Raw genomic sequence first — 18,845 nt, 5'->3', positions numbered from 1 at the left:
TTGCAGATATTCAGCACCTCTTCAGTGGGCTTCCATTCTATTTCATTTTGCTGCACTGCCAGAACCCAAGTGAATCCCCACGTTTCCCTTCACCCTCAGCTACTGTGGTCAGTAGCTATTCATCTAACATTACAGTGAACGCATGATCATTATACACTTGAGTGTTTCATGATTTGGGGAACATCTCTGCCCTGTAGACCTTGAATGCAATTCATCCATGGCAAAAAAAAAAAAAACAGTGCAGTTCCTATTGGCGCCAAGGGGAGTCCTGACCACTCATGCCAGGGCTGAATTTGACTTTCTCTCTACATTTCTCTTCTGTCAGGCTTCCAAAGGCTAAAACCATTTGCCCTTTACTCTAGGTGGCCTCCTGTTATGCTGCTAACACACAATTTATCACACATACCTGCATTTTCTGTTTATTTAACCTTCAGGATTTGAGCCAGGAGCAAATATTAAATTTCAGCAGCTCCCAAACAGGGCATGTTGTGCTTCTTGGATTTCTGCTTCATGTGGCAGGGGATAGCAGATCATGTTCTGTGCAAATACAGACAATTGTAAGCACTTTGGGGCAGGGACCACCTATTTATGCTGTATTTGTACAGCACCTAGTGCCACAGAGAACCAGCCAACAAATTATTCCAAGTGAATGAGAGAAAATGAGGTCTTTGCCCCAGTGTCACTGGAGCAGGCTTGAGTAACTAGCCCTTTCCCCCTAGAATGGGTTTTCAGGCTGCTTCCCTCCACCAGAGCAAATGGATTGTGTGTAATGATGACCCTGTTGCCCTGTGTACTCTTATTGGGCTTCTCTCCTTCAAGAGAAATTCTGTTTGTTGGATGGAGCAGCTACTCTGCTGCATAAAAGTCTAATCAGTGCTGAGGTCACAGTCTTCTTAGCACTCAGAGGATTGGATGCTTTAGCACTACTGCCCTAGCAATCACTATCCCATCCTCCCTGCAGCTGGGCATTAAGCCACAGTAGAGCTATGGGCCTCTTTTCTGCAGTAACTCACCAGTCTGCAGTTTGGTCAGTAATTGCTGCTGCTCTGTTAGCAGATATTCTTTCACAGCCTGTCTCTCCTCCTGTTGTGCTGAAAGTGATGGGTTTCTCACACACTCCGAGTCTGAGGAAAGGTGACAGTTTTTTTCTTTTAAACTTACTGTGAGCCAAACAGACCAAAGCCTCTTGCCTTTTAAGATATTCAGGAGTGGATCTGTATGTGATTTGCAAATATGCATGGCAGGTAATTGCTCACAACAAAGGGCAACGCATGAGCCTGTGGGCTTCAGCTCAAAAACAAGAGTCTGTGGGGTCAGTTTTAAACAGCACAAACTGAGAAATTAGATGTGGGAAGTTACATGAGCCCAAAGACTTTCAGAGCTGCCAACAAAATAGCTTAAAACTGAGGTGTGTGGCAGCCAGAGAATAGGTAGGGTGGTATAAAGCCCTCTGCACTGCTTCAAACTATAAAGACTGCATCTCCCACCAGCTGACTAATGGTGCTTTGTTTTATTTCTTGGATGACCATGCATGTTACAACTGCTGTGAACTATTCTCCTGCTACATATGCAGGTATGTAATAAAAGATCTGCAATCCTATGCACTGGGATTAAATGGATACTTGAGTGAATCATTTCATAAACAATGAATTTCTGAAGAGGCTTATTGTGGCAGCAGATGGGAGGGCGAGGGAATTTGTCTGCAGATTGCTTAGCCACAGAATGCTTTGGTGGCATAAGAAGTAACCCTCAGTTTCATTTGTGCTAGGCTCTTTCATGAGAGGTGACCATAGCCATGTAAGCGGTGCCTCCCAACCTATGCGTCAGGGCAATGCCCTACAGGTATAAGCCAATCCAGATGGAATTCATTTTTGATGGTCAAATGCTAACTATATTTTCCTATATAAAGAGGGGTCGGGGGAATCCTGTTCTGGGGGATTTGATAGATCATGTGGTTGGTAAAGGGTAAGGATCCTTTCCATGCTACAGCAGGTCATCACTTAAACTGTAACTCAGATTAAGACTGGCCAAAAATTGTGACCTGATTGGATTTAGGTGGGGAAGATGAGAAAAGGTGGTGAGTAGGGCCTATCGCCATTAAGGAATTTCACACTAATACAAGCAGCTGAGTGACATGCATGCACCAGCTCAAAGTGAGAGCTGCCTTCAGAGTGTTACTGGATTAAACTGCTCTGGAGTAAGAAGTTGATGTAGCTGGCCTCAGTCTAGGTCTGAGAAGACAGATGTCTGCACATTAGAAACCCACCTCCACTGGGGCAAGCTTGTTGGCAAGTTTGGAATGGAGAGAGGCCAAGGCTGGAACAACTATGGAAACTGAGTGATCTTCTCACCCCGAGAAGTGAGCTTTATGGGCTAGCAAGGAGCTATGTTGGCAGTGCTCTGTGGAGGAAGCTATTGTAACCCATGCAAAATGTGGCTTTTTGTCCCCCTCTAGAGGCTGGGCCAGTTATAAAGGGTTTATGAGTCTAAGTCCTTTGAACTAATAGACCTGACCCTGCTGTTGCTGGCTCCTGTGTTTAGCTCCAGAAGTCCTGGGTTCAATCCCTGCAGATGACCTATCCCAGCTCACCATTAGGTTTGCTCTGCTGTTGCTTATGCTGGGCATGTTCCGGGAACAGAGAATCTGAGTTTCCAGAGCTGATGTGGTGGGACCTTTTCACAAGCCACTACATTTTAAAAAAGAGAGAGAAATTCAGTTCTGCTCTTGCATAAAACATGAGCTATAGAGGAACTGCCAGTTGGTGCGGGAGGAGGAGAAATAGAGGGGACACCATCTCACCCATAAAATGAATATAAACACAATGTGAAAGTTGTAGAGCAGGAGGGGCCTGATTATTGTGGGACATGCACGGAAACATAACGGGAGAGTCATTTGGTTGGAGGCCAAAAAATATATATACAATAAAACACTAGACTAGACTGTAGAGGGGCCACTGGAAATCAAAACAAATTGGGTAGCGCTGCAGAAGAGAGAAATTATTCTCATAAGATAAACAATGCTTGAGCGACACTGTATAAATAGCTACATATAATGGCACTACTGTGTGTCTTGGCTTCTCTAATTGGAAGGCTGGACAACATCCGATAGAAACTCTGAGTTGCAAATTTTTTACTTATAATAAGTAAGATTTTCTTTTTCATTTTTATTCTCATCCTCCCTTCACCCCTATTTAACACTGAGTGAAAAAATCCCCCTCTACCCTATTTAATTGAGTTGTAGGGATGGGAGCAGAATGATCTTTTCCATTGCAAACACATCATGGCAGGAACTGCATCAAGAAGGAGTAGCCAAAATGAATGAAGAACTTGCCACTTGCTCTTATTTTAGGTTGAAGCTTATCTCCTTGCCAGAGGGTGTTGTGAAGGCTAATACTATAACAGGGTTCAAAAGGGAGCTAGATAGATTCATGGAAGATAGGTCCATCAGTGGCTATTAGCCAGGATGGGCAGGAATGGTGTCCCTAGCCTCTGTTTGCCAGAAGCTGGGATTGGGTGGCAGGGCATGGATCACTTGATGATAACCTGTTCTGTTCATTCCCTCTGAAGCACCTGGCATTAGCCACTGTCGGAAGACAGGATACTGGGCTGGATGGACCATTGGTTTGACCCAGTATGGCCGTTCTTATGTTCTAAGGCTCGTATGCAGATTTTGAACATGGGACTTTCATCCCCAAAGCACAGGCCTTTACTACTTAATAAAGTAACAACTTTAGTAGCTCACAGCTGTTAGTAGGCTGTTATCCTCTTTGGATTAGCCATAGCCTGTTATACTTTACAAACATTACGTAAAATCCTATAAAAAAACATACAGGCTGAATTTCAACCCTAGCTGTATGTCTAAACTTACTATGGTACATTTATATATTTAATTTATTTCTGCAGGTAATAGTATCTGTATTTTTTGTTTTTATTAACTTATTTAAAACAAAACAAACACTAGACAGAACACCCTGTGTTCTGCTGGAATGCTTCATGAGGAGGAAAACCAATGAACCAGTCAGGACCTCCAAACTTACAGAAAGCTTCCTGGGACGGCGCTCTTATAAGAGTGTTTCAAAACATTTAGGAATCCTGAACAGTGAATTGCTGGTGAGAACTCAAAAATAGTAATTCAGAATCAGTTGTACAGCTTTGTTCTCTCTCCAGCTCCTTAGAAATACAAAACTGGCTTTGCGCCCCAAATTGATCTGAAAACCTAAAAATCCCGAGTTTTATAAATATTGGTTCAAAAAATAGAGATCCAGAGGGAATGTTACCTGTCATTACTGAGGTAATTAATCAATCATTCAACTACGTTGGATTTTCTTCCCTCAGTGCAATCAGGTGATGAAAATCAATAGTGATTGATTAATTTTGTAGTCACTCTATAGATGGGAAGTTGTTTGTGGGCATACTGGGACTGGACTGTAGTTATTGGAAAACCCTGGGAATGCTCTCTCTGTGAACATGCTGACAGTTGCCATTTTTAACAAAATATTTGTTTGCCTTCTTGACCTCCTCTAAAATTTTTCCTTGTTGAATGCACTTTCTTGCATCTAAACATTGGATCTTCTGTTTTCTCCCCAAATAGCTCCTTAAATCCTGTCCCTATTAAAGTCATTGGAAGTTTTACCATTGACTTGAGTGGGGCCAGGATTTTACCCCATCGATTTTAAATGTTGATAGATAGGGATAAAGCATTTCCCTGGTTCCTAGAATGTTGGGATTTCTGTTAAGTATCCATGGGCAAATACATCATATGAGTTAGACCCCCAAGGGTGATTAGCAACATCAGAATGTAAAAATAGCTGTACTGGGTTAGAGAAATGGTCCATCTAGCTTAGCATTCTGTCTCCATCAGTGGCTAGTGTCAGATGCTTCAGAGAGAATGAATAGAAGAGGTCAATTATTGAGTGATCCATTCCCTGTTATCCACTCCCAGCTTCTGGCAGTTGAAGATTTTGGGACACCCAGAACACAGGGTTGCATCCCCGACCATCTTTGCTAATAGCCACGAATGGACCTATCTGTCATGAACTTTTCTAATTCTTTTTTTGAACCCAGATATACTTTTGGCCTTCACAATATCCACTGAAAATGAGTTCCACAGGCTAATTGTGCGTTATGTGAAGAAGTAATTCCTTATGTTTGTATTAAGCCTGCTGTCTATTAATTTCATTGGGTGACCCTGGTTCTTGTGTTATGTGAATGGGTAAATAGCACTTTTTAATTCACTTTCTCCACACCATTCATGATTTTATAGACGTCTATCATATCCTTCCTTAGTTGTCCCTTTTCTAAGATGAACAGTCCCAGTCTTTTAAACCTCTCCTAATATGGAAGCTGTTCCATACTACTAAATCATTTTTGTTGCCCTTCTTTGTACTTTTTCCAATTCTAATATTTTAATATTGTGAAAATTGATAGTTTATTCCTACCCTATGTTTCTTATCTTTTAACCAGTTACTGATCCATGAGAGGACCTTCCCTCTTATCCCATGACAGCTTACTTTGTTTAGGAGTCTATGGTGTGGGACCTTGTCAAAAACAGGTGACCAATAATGTTATTATTTCTTGATGTAAATTCAATCAAGATCTGTGCTCCCACATGTCCTGGAACTTCATCTCTACTTTTGGGGTTTGATGTTTGGCTGTCCAGGAGAAATTATTTCACCCAAATCCCAGGAACACCTGGTAAGGAATGCAAATTTGATTCACCTGCTCACAACCTCACTGCTGCATTCTCCAGTTCTTAATCTTATATTTCCCTTCACATGAAAGGGCTACAACTGGAAGCTTAATAAACAGCTGGAAACTCAGTTCAGAATAGATGAGCTACCAGAGCAGGAGTGTTCCGGTTGATACATCAAATCTTACCAAGGCGATCTTCTTTTCCACATCCCTTAGCAATATATAGACTGTTTTCAGCTCACATAGAAGCCTGAGATTTTCTAACAGTTCAGATACAAACTGGCCACCTGAATTCTTTGCATTCATAAGGGACACTGTCAGTGTAAAATGACATGAAATTGTGACTACTCAGTATTAACTGTAGGCTCAGACTGGAGGTCACATTTTCAGTAGGACTTTGAAATTTGTGCACACAAAATCATAATGTGTACTTATTCACAGGCACAGAAATGGCAATTACCTAAGCCAGTGAGATAGAAACACAGTTACCTGATCTGCATATGCAAATACGTGTTCTGTATAGGTGCACAGTCACATTTTACAGGAGGTGCACAGTCACATTTTACAGGAGAAAAAGTCAGACCTTTTAAAAATGATTCATATGCATCTTGCATTAATTTGTTTGTATTTTATTTAAGTAAACTTGGAAAGGCAAATTTCTCACTGTTAATTACTAAATAGGATGTTACTTTAGCCGTGGCAGACACCACATCCCAAGGTGTAATATATACTTAGCATTTATACTACATTAGTACCTAGTGACCCCAACTGAATAGATTGTCCACTGTCTATATTCTGCATTCATGATATGTGACTATACTTCTCATTGGAGCTGATGCCAAAATGTCTGAGGATAGAATTTTTAGACCCGTATCTCCAGGTGCAGATGGAATCAACTTGAAATAGCGTGTAAATGTTCACATCCTGGAACATGCAGTGCAGACAATCTGGAAGCTTCCTGCTTGAAATAGAACCTTTTTCTGTCCACAGCCCTAATAACTAATACTAGTCAGAAATTTTGGGCAAAAATAAAATTTTGAGAAATTCTCACACACCCCTTCCCATTTTCTGACCAGCTGTTATAATAATACTTTGCACTTCCATCCTTCAATTCAGAATCACAACGTACCTTATCAATATAAAGTGCCTTACAAAATCATACCTAAGTGATTTAGGAGTACAACTCCCAGTGGGTCTTGTGCTACTAAGTCACTTGGGTGTTCATTGTCCCTTTTTTTACACATGGGGAACCTGAGGTAGAAAGGGGGGAAGGTAACATTTTCAGAAGTGGCCTCCATTTTGGGGTTCTTGCCCAACTAGACATACCTGATTTTCGGAAATGGTGAGAACCAGCAACTCCGAATAAAATCAATGGGAACTGCTTAACATCTCTGAACGCTGGGCACAAAGTGTCCCACATTGGGCACTGGAAAACTGAGGCATCCCAAATCAGAGGTCACTTTTGAAAATTGTGCTCAATGGGGCAGATTTTCAAAGATATTTAGGCAGCCTAAAGATGCAGATGGGATTTTCCAAAGTGCCTAAGCAGTTTAGACCCTTAATCCCATTGATTTCAATGGGCGTTAGGACCTGGGCACTTTTGAAAATCCCACTAGGCAACTTTCTGCATCTTTAGGCACCTAAATACTTTTGAAAATTTGCTTCTAAGGGCCCATCTGCTCTGCAGTCGGAGGTGTGATTGCAGCATGTGTACACATACCCAAGTTAGCTTTAATCAGGCGAGCTCAGGTGCCAACAGCAGTGAAACCATGGCAACATGGGCTAACTCGGGTACGTCTACATGCATCAGTCACACCTCTGATTGCTGTGTGGACACACCCTTGCCCTAGGTAAGACAGGACGCATATGGCAGAGGCAAGAACAGAGACCACATCCTCTCTCTGCCTTAACAGCAAACCCATGTCTTCTCTCCAGCAATTACTTCTGAAGCTGGGAGGCAGCACACTGGCAAGGGGAGTAAGTTCTGGTGTTGGAGAAAAGAAAAGATCTGCTGAGATACACCTGAGGTCAGGTCCACCAACAAAGTGACCTTCAGATCAGTTTTCATCTTACTTTTTCTTTTCTCCTCTGCCCATATAGTCACATTCTTCATTCTCAGCCAGGAAAGTGCAGTTATTGTTTTCCAGGGGAAATTAAGAATCTGACTGATTATTTTTTTTTGTCTATTTTTTTTATAACAGAACTGCAGATTATTAGCGTAGACAGGAGTCTGAAAGGGAAAGACCTAGACTCTTCCTCAGTTAGAATAAACACAGGTAGCTTCAGTAACTGTCCTAGAATGCTAAACATTGGAAAAGCCAATATGGTTGGTTTATTCTATATTTTGTTTCCCCACATCTCATTTCCCCAGCTGTCTTCAGGCCGCACTAATCCCCTCATTGCCTTTCATGTAGACTGAGGCCTCTCTTCCCTTGATCAGAGGAGGTCTGTGTTTTCTAATTGTCTACACTGCAATTAGACACCCGTGGCTGGCCCGTGCCAGCTGGTTCAGGCTAAGGGGCTCGGGCAAAGGGATTTGTTTAGTTGCCATGTAGACATTCGGCTATGGCTGCAGCTCGAACTCTTGGACACTCCCACCTTGCAGAATCCTAGGCCTGGTCTACACTGGGGGAGGGGGGGATTGATCTAAGTTATGCAATTCTGCCTGTGCCTCTTGCAGTGGTGGAGTACAGGAGTCGTCGGGAGAGCTCTCAGGGGTTGATTTATCGCGTCTAGACTAGATGCGATAAATTGACCCCTGTTGGGTCGATCGCTGCCCGCCGATCCGGTGGGTAGTGTAGACATACCCCTACAGTCCAGGCTCCAGACTGAGCCTGAACATCTACAATGCAATTAAACAGCCCGAGCCCTGTGAGCCTAAGTCAGCTGGCACAGGTCAGCTGCGGGTTTTTAATTCCAGTGTAGACATACCCTTAGATGCTTCTGAGCCATGGGAGCTGTTTATCTGTTTTACTAGCCATGACGAAGTGCAGGTAGGGCCCTTTTGCTAGAAGTGACATGCCAGCACTAAGCTTGCTGCTGCCCTGGGCCTTGATGCTGTTCCTGGGAGCTGAGCCCAGATACTAAGGTGATGGGTACTACAGAAAACCTCAAAACAGGCAGACAGATCTCCCAACACAGCAGCATGGCACACGCAAAGACTGGCACTGATAGTAGCGGATGCCCTGGTACAAGCTACTGCTGCTTCCTGCAAATGACGACAGGGCTGTGGTATAAAAGAGAATCAATCCTCCTTGGTGTCTTACCTTGAAATTGTACGTTGAGGTCAATTATCAAGTTCTAAGGTGTGAGATAAAAAATATTGGATTGTCAAGAGATTAAGAAGGTGATAGACCCTTTGGTTTGTGTTACACGTAGCACTTCCACTTTTGGTTCGCAGTAAAATGTTTGCAGTATGGCCAATCCCAAGTGTTCCAAAATCAGGAATCAGGCCCCCCTAAATAATGAAATTGTCTTAAAAATATACTTTGGGTTCCTTGTTGTTTGCCTTCCGGTGTCTGAGGTTTTGTAATGCACCCAGGTCATGTTTTCAAGCTTTTTCTCAGCAACTGTGAAGGCTAGAAATTTACTTTTCAATTTTTAAAATGAAAGATGAGAGAGTTTCATTCCAGAGGCTGGGGATTTAATAAAACAACACATATCACAAGACTCATGATAAAATTGCAAGAGTTGGTGCGTGCATGTGTGTGTCCAGGAGCTGCTGTTATGAAGAAGCAGCAGCTTGACGTGCTCAAACTGTGAGTCTGTCTACACTGCAGTTATCCTCTTCCTCTGGTGTTGCACCTAACCCAGCTCCCATCCAAAATCCTTGCACCCAAGTTGGCCTAGCTGGGGAAGTGGGGTAGAGCATGGGCTCCCCTTTCACTCAGGTTGGTAACCTACCCACTTTGCAGTGAGGACACAGCTTAAACCACTTGAGTGCTGATAGTCCTCCAGTGCCTTCCCACAATTTCCACCGGGTGCCCAGGAGGACAAACAAGTTCTCTCACACTTCACTAGGGACAGATCATTGAGTGGCTCATCTTACTGCAGCACAAAGAACCAGGGAGTATGTCCCCAGAAGTCTTAGTGACACACACCGGGAGGGGGGGCAGTACCAGTGAGGACACAGTAACTCGAGCCAGGCTTTGCTTTGTGGCTGCTCCCACCTAGGCTAGGCCAACCCAGGTGTTCAGACCTGGGTGCTGATCACCTGGGCTCTCTCTGCAGTGAAGACGTACCCTGAGAAGACATCTTTCACCACACCATTCCTTACAGGTTCTGATCACCACTGCTCCCTTAGGCCCTGACTCAGCCACATACTTAAGCATTGGCTTCAATGGGACTTACACACGTGCTTAAGTGCTCTGCTGAATTAGGGTCTCTGTCAGTTTTAAGATGCTACTGATCATGACACCACAATGGGGTGGAAGCACAGTGCTTAGCTGCTGCCTGGGGGTAAGAAAAGGAGGGTGAAATCAGTAAAACCCTGGTGAATTAGTTTCTTTGGCTTGCATTTTATTTTGCAGAGAGTCTCACCCACCCCAACTACCATCCAGCTGTGCAACACTAAATGCGGGAAAGCAGAAGTGCGGAGTGCACTTTCCGTATCCCTGTGGGGGAGATAAATTCTTCTTTGCCCTTTTGTTTTCCTGGGGAAGCAGATGCTGGATGGAAAAGGGTTCATTTGTACAGCAATTGCCCAGGGAAAATTCCAAACTGCTGCTCTGTCTTCCTCCACCTCAGGATGATTACAAAAGGGCTTTTATGCTCTGAGCAAAGCTGCATGGAGACAGTGGCAGATCCCAATTTCCTTTATGATTATGGTTAATAATCATCCTAATATCATTTTCCTTATCCACTATTTCTCTCCCACCCTGAGCTTTCTTTTAATGAATTCCCTTCTGTTACCCTCGACTCTGCAATGACACCAGGCTGATTTGTAATGTAAATTGGCACCCCAGTGTAAAGGCGACCTGCTAGAGCACCGCAGGGCTCTAATTATAATTTTCATTAAACTCCTTCTGTTGAGGAATATCTGAGCAATCTGGAGCTGCAGCAGGAGCAAAAGGAAATTAAAGAGACACTACCACTTAGCTGCAATGTCAGTGTGAGGGTAACCCTCCCAGCTGTTTAAGAGAAGCTAAAACAGGGCTCTCCCCTTTCCTTAGGGGTAAAGTTTAGAAGCTTTGTTTTGTCTGTAACAACAGGTCTACACAGGGTCTAATCTTCCCTTCCCCCTACAACACTTCACGCTAGCTTGGCAGGGGGAGAAATTGGCCTGTGTAAGTGTTTTACAAGTGATCCATTTGTGACCTAATTAGAGGGATCAGCTGCTAGAGCTCTGCCTAAAACTTAGGGGAACGATCCTGGTCCCGTGGAATCAGTAGTGGGGATTGTCATCGACTTCACTGGGAGCAGGATTAGGCCCTAAACTTTGAAAACTGGATGGTGGAGGTTGGAAAAAGAGAGGAGAGAGAGCACAGCACACAGACCTAAAAGTGGGTGCTGTCGACCGGAGCTGGGGGACAGCTATGACTGGGGTGGCTAGATCTGCATTGATCCACCTCATGTCTACTGCAGGTTTTCCTGACAGGTCTCCTAGGTAGGACTGGGCATAATTTAAAGATGCTGCCCTCATGCTGATAGAACTCCTGATGGAGGGCAGCATTGGCGACACTTTCCCCTGAGAGACAATCTCATCCCACCCATGCTGACAAACTGCCCCTTCCTGCATTACTGTGAGTGAATTTGATCCATCGTAAGGTGCTTTGAGGTTCTTGGATGGAGGATGCTAATAGGAGCTCCGAGGATTGTTAGTCGCTGTTGCATGGGGGAGAAGGAGGGTAGATGAGGCCTGTCGAAGGAGAGACTTTAGGAGTTAGCAAGATCAACATGTTGTTCTGTTCATTTATTTTGTAATGTGTTAATAGAGAAAAATGCTTGTGGCTCATCACTGTATTAGGTCCAGGGTCTGAACACATAACTTCTGGTTTCCTAGGATTTAGAACTTGGGTGTGTTAAATTAGTTCGGAATAAGGTTAGTTTTATAGATGTGCACAGTATCCTCGGCCTGACGTTTATCCAGAGCCTGTGATATGCACAGAGGACTGCATTAGTCTGAGTGTCAATCTCCCAATAGAATACATGATTAAGGAGTGTTATAAGGGGATTATCACCTCTGTCATTTCTTGTTTATAAAGAATATTCAAGCAGTGTGAAACTGATAGCCAAGCAAAATAACCTATGTAGCCTATCGGGTGATAGGTTCCTCATGCCACTGACAGTCTGGCGCAGGGAATGGAGGCTAGGTGATGACTGGCAATGGCCATAGACTGAGGTGAGGTGGGGATAGAGGGTGGGGTTCCCTGGGGAGAGGAGACCCAGATCTGTGGGGCAAGGGGCAGTACCCTGGCCTGAAAGGGGCACCAGGGTCCAGGAGGGACTCGGGCCCAGTGGCAAGTGGGACACTGGCCTGCAGAGGGCGCTCCGGAGGCTGGAAATGCTAATTCCTTGGACGACCAGCAGGAGGCGCCACAGGGGTGAGTCCCGCTCCGTTACAGTGATCACAAATTGTGTCTCGGTATGGTAGGAAACTACTTAGGAGATACCATGATGATACATTGTCATGATTCAAACTCTTGGGGATGATGTAAAAGGACAGAGTGGGAATCACGTTGCCCACAAAATGGGGCTTGTTCCGAAGGTTTGGTAAATATATTTCAAATTTGTGCCTTTTCGTCTCTCTCAAATGAAGGGTTTTTCTTGAGCTGTGTGTGGAAGGGACAAAGGAAGAATTGAGACAGTCCTTTCAAGATTCAAGTCAGTTTCCTTATGGAGATTCTGCTGTTCCTTTAAGAAACTGAAGACTAAAATACACCTCTACCCCGATATAACACTGTCCTCAGGAGCCAAAAAATCTCATCACGTTATAGGTGAAACCGCGTTATATTGAACTTGTTTGATCCACCAGAGTGCGCAGCCCCGCCCCCACGGAGCGCTGCTTTACCCACGTTATATCCAAATTCGCGTTATATGGGGTCGTGTTATATCGGGGTAGAGGTGTATTTAAGAACATTAGTTTAACCCTGGAGTAAACAGGTGCAAATGAAGTTTGTGGTCTTACTCCAGGGCTGAACCTGGCCCTTTACCTTATAATTCTGGACTCTTCCTGATGTTTATCCAGCTCATGAACCCAGTTCTAAGTTTATCCCAGCCAAATGGAGATAGGGACATTGTACATCACAGACAAACTATGTTATTAGTATTATTATTTGTATTGTTGTAGCATCTACGAGCCCCAGATGTGGACTAGAACCTTGTTGTCCTAGGTGCTGTACAAACATAAAAAAATAGTCCCCGCCCAAAGGGCTTATCTACACTTTAGTATCCATAGCTACATTTCCTATTCAGTTGCACATGTAACTAGGAAGCCATAAGCCTGACTAAAATAAACAGCACAGTGGCTGGGCTGCCAGAGTCTTGCAAGGAAATGCATTTAAGTGCTTAGTTATTTAAATAATACTTAGCAATTTGGTTGAGAGTGAACAGTGTGAGGGTGACCAAGCAATATTCTAACTGAGCATGTATTTAACAAGAGCTTAGTGCATTTTTACTGTATTTGGATTTACAAATCCAAGTTGATCTCAGCTGGCAGGCATGCAAAGATCTCTGAATGAGCATGCAGCTGCCTTTTCACTTCTTCGGAGGGTAACCTGGTATGTACTATGGGGGATAAGACAGCCTCTGTGCTGACCAAGTGGAACTTTTCAAAAACTTTTTGCTGAAAAGGTTGCCACGCCATCAGCAGAGTGGACTTTAATTGCAGTTAGTTGAATTTCCTGACTGTTCTTTTTTAGTTTGTGAATTTTTCAAGAACTGTAATGAGGCTGTTTCTTGTTTCATGGGAGTAGTAGCTAGGGAAGCCCATACAATGTAGATTAGCTTTTGTTTTATTGCATTTGCTTTCAGCTAAGAACTTGAGGGCGAGACTGTGCACATGACGCGTATCCACAAATAAATAGTACAAATGAAAATTCCACTCAGTTAACATGTATCACGGTGCCATCACTGTGTGAAGGGAGCGCTACCTATCTATCCGAAGGGCCCAGTCCTGCTTTTAGTGAAGTCTGTGGCAAAACATCCACTCACTTCAATGTTATCAGACTCTTATCACAATCATTTTCAAAACTACCAAGAATTACAGTTAGTCCCAAACTGTTCCAGTTCCCGAAGGAACATATTTGAAGTTCAGTTCCCAAAACGTATTTGAAGACTGTTGTAAGGCCCCCTATCAGTCTTCTTTTCTCAAGACTAAACACGCCCATTTTTTTAACCTTTCCTCGTAGGTCAGGTTTTCTAAATCTTCTATCATTTTGGTTGCTCTCCTCAGGGCTCTCTCCAGTTTGTCCACATCTTTCCTAAAGTGTGGTGCCCAAAACTGGATGCAGTACTCCAACTGAGGCCTCACCACTGTCGAGTTGAGTGGAACAATTACCACCCGTATCTTACAGACAGCACTCTTGTTATTACACCCTCGCGATATTAGCCTTTTTTGCATCCGCATCACATTGCTGGCTCCTGTTCGTTTTGTGATGCACTATAATTCTCTGATCCTTTTCTGTGGTACTACTGCCTACCTAGTTATCAAGACTGAGATTGGAATTATTTTTCATATTCTTTCATCCCTTCTCTTGCAAACAACATTGGCTAGCCTTTCTGGACTAGCAGTGGGACAGCAAGTGCAGGGATGCAATGCCATGTTTAGTGGGAATAAATCTTTCAATTAGAACATGTAATTCCTGCTGATATTGTAGCACTGCTCTGCCTCCTGGTCTTTATAATGTTCAGATGGCCTAATAAACAGTAGCAAATTGCCCTGGCAAGGAACTAGCACATCCTTAACTCAACCCTCAATAAACTTGTGCTACTGCTGGCCCCCTGTATTAGAGAATGTCCCTTGGATGCACACAGCTATCCAAGAAGGCCATGCATTGCAAATCTCGCCACGTGCCTGCAGGACGTAAATGTCAGGCACATTCTGAATAAGAAAACTCTTATTTTTCTGCCAGGTACAAATCCAATCACATCCCATTCATTTCAATGGCCATTCTGTCTGTCACAAGGTTTTTGTAGGATGACCGAAGCTGGTACAATACATTAAATTAATTGGTCTTTAAGTTCTGGAGGCCTAGGTTCAGATGTTGACTTAGGTCACAAATAAAATGAGTTCAGCAGCCTTATCACAGTGGGTGGAGGAGTGATGATGCTTAACAAATGGAGCCACAGTACTGGTATGTGTTGAACTGGGCTGAGGGATGTGCTGGCTGCCACTTCCTGCAGCCCCCATTGGCCTGGAACAAAGTGGCAGCCAGCACATCCCTCAGCCCATGCCACTTCTTGCAGCCCCCATTGGCCTGGAACGGTGAACCATGGCCAGTGGAAGCTGCGATTGGCTGAACCTGCAGACGCTGCAGGTAAACAAACCATCCCGGCCCACCAGCGGATTTCCCTGATGGGCTGAGTGCCAAAGGTTGCCGATCCCTGATCTAGGGTTATTCTGAGGTAGACTGGGTGGGATTCGTGTTTCAAGAAATATCTGTTGAGAAAGATGTTGAGTTCCTGGTCTGCTCTGGCATTGTAAAGATGGAACACACTCGAAATGTCAATGTGGTGTGAAGAATGGTCTGCAGTTGACATCAGAAACCAGTCTCTCTTAACTGACCTGACTATGTATGTACCCGGCTTTGATTTGCCATGCCACGCGTGGGCCCTTCTGACCTCATTTCAAATGGGCCGTGATCAATGTGCAGCCAGCCTGGGGCCAACAAGAGGATCCCACATGCATCTGTGGCCAAAGACAGACAATATCACAAATCACTGATGACTGCCTCTGACCAGATTTGCTGATGGTCTGCAAGCTCTGCACATCACTGAGGAGACTGACGCAAATTGGCTTGGCAAGCTCTGCATCCGATAAGAAGATCATAGTGGGTTTTTGTCTGCATGACAAAACTATCTGTTTATTAATGGTAGTCTCTGTTTCAGAGAGACTAAGCACTGGTATAGCAGGGGGTCTTGCAATCCCAGGCTGAGGTACATTAATAGATCTGTATGAGAGAAGTGTATGCAGTACCTGCCTACCTCTAGCTAATCCCATTAGACCCATACTTTCTCGAAGACTAAATTTATCCTAAAATTGGTAATAGCTACCAAACCCCTCCCACTTTAGCTGTACTATCTGTTCATCAGTGGTTGTGTAGCAAGTGTATTCCCATGGAGTAAATTCAATATCATGACACGCAGAATCACAGACCCTTTCAAGCAGGAGAAATTTATTGAGGAAAGTTTAGGCTTCCACACAGCTTGAGTCCCAGTTTTGTCTCCTATGTTTACCAAGGAACATAGCCTGCCAGGAAGTCAATGATGGACACAGACAGCTGATAACTGAATAATATAGTGCAAGTCAACATAGCCTTCATCCAGGATTTTTCTGAAAGGACCCAGTGACACAGTACGTGGGAAATGAGGCCAAAGGACTTGTAACAGCATTGCTGTCAACTGAAAGAATGATCCTGTGGGTGGCAGATCCTTAGCGCACATATACCACACTAGAGGAAATGAAGATGTCAAAAATGTACACGGAGTTGTTTAATGGATGATTGCTTAGTTGAGGCTAGTTTGTCCTTACAAACCCCTAGATGACCCAGGTTTATTTCTACAACATTAATAATTAGAAGACTCAAAAGATGGCATCTGATTTGAACACCCTTCCGGCCACTTTAATGCCTGTGTGCTTCTGGATGCAATGAACCTGGGGTATACAAGCAGCTCCTTGGGAGCAAACAGACCAAACTTAATAGAGAATGGTGTTTATTTCATTAAATGGCAGTGCTGACCAAACATATCTTGGAGACAAGGCGACAAACAGAACTCTTCTGTTCAATTAGTCTCTTGACCTCTGTGGCTCAGCACGGGATGCTAGGAAGGGAGCTATGGATCATGAGGCCCCAAGGAGGGTTTCCTTGACAACACTTACAGAAGAAAAATTAGATTTCATGAACACAGTTGCATATTAGGCCATGAGACGCTGACTTCAGGAGGAGCTGAGAGCACTCAGCACCCGGCAGGATCAGGCCCTGACAGTTTGAAGTGGTGGGTGGGACCAATTTTTTTCCCCCTAATAAACTTAATTAAAGAATTTCCTTTTTTGCCGCATGGAGACAAATTCACTGTGGTAGAGAAGAGGTTTATTGTTTAAATGAATAACCTCATTACCCACAGAATTCACCTTGTCCACACTGCGGTTCACCCTGAGACAAATGGAAGGTAATTTTCTGCTCAGACATAATGTTTTTTTCCCCCTACCCAGGCTTAGCATGAGTTATTGAGGCCTAGATATTTTCACCATTTTCAAAGATGAGAAGGCAAAATTGCAAGGCAGATAGGCATCATGCTGGCTATTGTAAGAGTTGGCAACACTGTGAATGTGCACCGAGCTTGACCCTGCAGCCCTTGAATGCCAAAAACACCCACTGAGGTCAATGGGAATCTTGCCTGAGTAAGAACTGCAATTTCAAACTCTTGCTGAAGGTTGATAACTATGGAAGTTCTTGCCACTTTAAAGTTGGCTGAGATGTTTAATAATGTGCATGATGGAGTTTATCAAACAAAGACACATCTAGAAAACTCTGGCTTTGGCTAGATCTCTGTCCTGAGTTAGGTCAAAGAGACAGTAGATAAAATTAGGTCACAGAATTGGACTGTTTCTAAGCTGTAGACACACGTGTCCTCAGGATCCAAGGCTTCCATATATATCCATTTAAAGGGGCATTGCAGAGTTCTCAGCAGTGCCTTGTGGCCGTCCGTGCTTTGGGTGTCCAAGGAGATGGAAGCATGGAGGAGTAGGAAAGAAAAGATTTTAAAGCTGTGTCACTGTTAGGGCTAGTAGAAAATTTCCCATCAAAACTGCTTTTCAACAGAAAACTGGAATTTTGGACAGAAAGAGGAGTGGTTTTGTTTGTTTGCAAAAAGTGTCTGCTTTCTATGGAAAATGTTGCCTTTTTGTCCCAATTTCCCCCCCACCACCTCAAAAACTTTCATTTTTCAGACTAAAATGTTTTGTTTTGTTTTTTTTCAATGAAAAGTTTAACATTTCCATGGAAAAACAAACCATTTTCTGGGCAGCTCTAGTCGCTATGCTTAAGGGTCTGTTATAGAGTCAGACTGAAAAAAAACTCCCAGAGCCAAACAGCCCTGAACTTTGGGAAGGTTTGGATCTAGACTTTTTTAAACTAGAGCCCATCTCTAGTGGGTTACTGGCAGAGTGGTTTAAAGAGGACTTAGTGTAAATAAGAACTGGACACACCGTTTTCATATTTCTTGCCTCTTTAAAATCCATCAGCCTGCTGTAAAGCCTGGATCCATTAACACATTGGGAAACTGTAGCGAGAGACCAATTTGCTTGACTTGTTGGAGAAATCTTTCCAGCTCCCCAGTGATTCATAAAAAAACATACCTTTGATTGACTCTGGTGGGACTCAAACCTACAACCTTCAAATATTCTTCCCAAGGAGACAGATCCTTGTAGGCTGCATACAGGGTTACTTCCTCCTAGCTTCTCCTGTGTTTCATGCTTGTACTCTCTATTTTGCCATTAAAATTTAAACAAAAAATTCTCTTTAATTATTAAAGCTGAACTTGGAAAGTGTCAAAGCAGCTTTACTGCTATTAGAACACAGAGGTGTGGATATATGTGATATATGGTGTATGCATAGCCAAGTCACAGGTCTGTTTCTCTCACACGGTCAGTTCAGCATTATCCAAATGGTTATTATTTTTTTCCAAGTGACTCCAGAAAAGCAATAAAAGACACAGCTCTGAAGCGAATAAGATTAGGATGCTTAAAAACATAATACATTAGCAAGAACAAATCTAATTGCTAACGTGGCTGGGATAGTGGGATAAAAATGATGTGTCATAAAAGGATTACAGGTGACCTCTGACTCATTCATTGGCTCCCCCCACTCCCTCTTTATCCACACCAGTGCACCTGGGGACTGGGTAAGATTTCTGAGCTCATCAGGGTGACCAAATCCATACATGCCAAAGGGGAAGCTGGCAGGAGGCAGAAGCAGGTGGGATGTTAGGGAACC

General features: G+C 43.6%; 1 protein-coding gene across 8 annotated transcripts in view; it reads left to right on the top strand.

Annotated features, from left to right (window-relative positions):
• The window catches only part of NKAIN4 (sodium/potassium transporting ATPase interacting 4), an 82,065-nt gene that overhangs the window by 11,980 nt on the left and 51,240 nt on the right, over window positions 1–18,845 (top strand). For 4 of the 8 annotated variants that reach the window (XM_039497354.1, XM_039497355.1, XM_039497358.1 and 1 more), the window contains exons 1-2: window positions 917–1,134; window positions 1,769–1,842. The exons of 2 other annotated variants lie outside the window; for them this stretch is intronic. In XM_039497354.1, the coding sequence (XP_039353288.1) occupies window positions 987–1,134; window positions 1,769–1,842 (222 nt within the window). In that variant the 5' untranslated portion in view covers window positions 917–986. 2 more of the 8 variants (XM_039497357.1, XM_039497361.1) reach the window with 2 other exon arrangements.

This window comes from Mauremys reevesii, linkage group 13 (assembly GCF_016161935.1).
Source record: "Mauremys reevesii isolate NIE-2019 linkage group 13, ASM1616193v1, whole genome shotgun sequence".
NCBI classification, from domain to species: Eukaryota; Metazoa; Chordata; order Testudines; family Geoemydidae; genus Mauremys; species Mauremys reevesii.
Note: the sequence above shows the minus strand (reverse complement) of the source record. Positions and strands in the feature narration are given on the sequence as shown.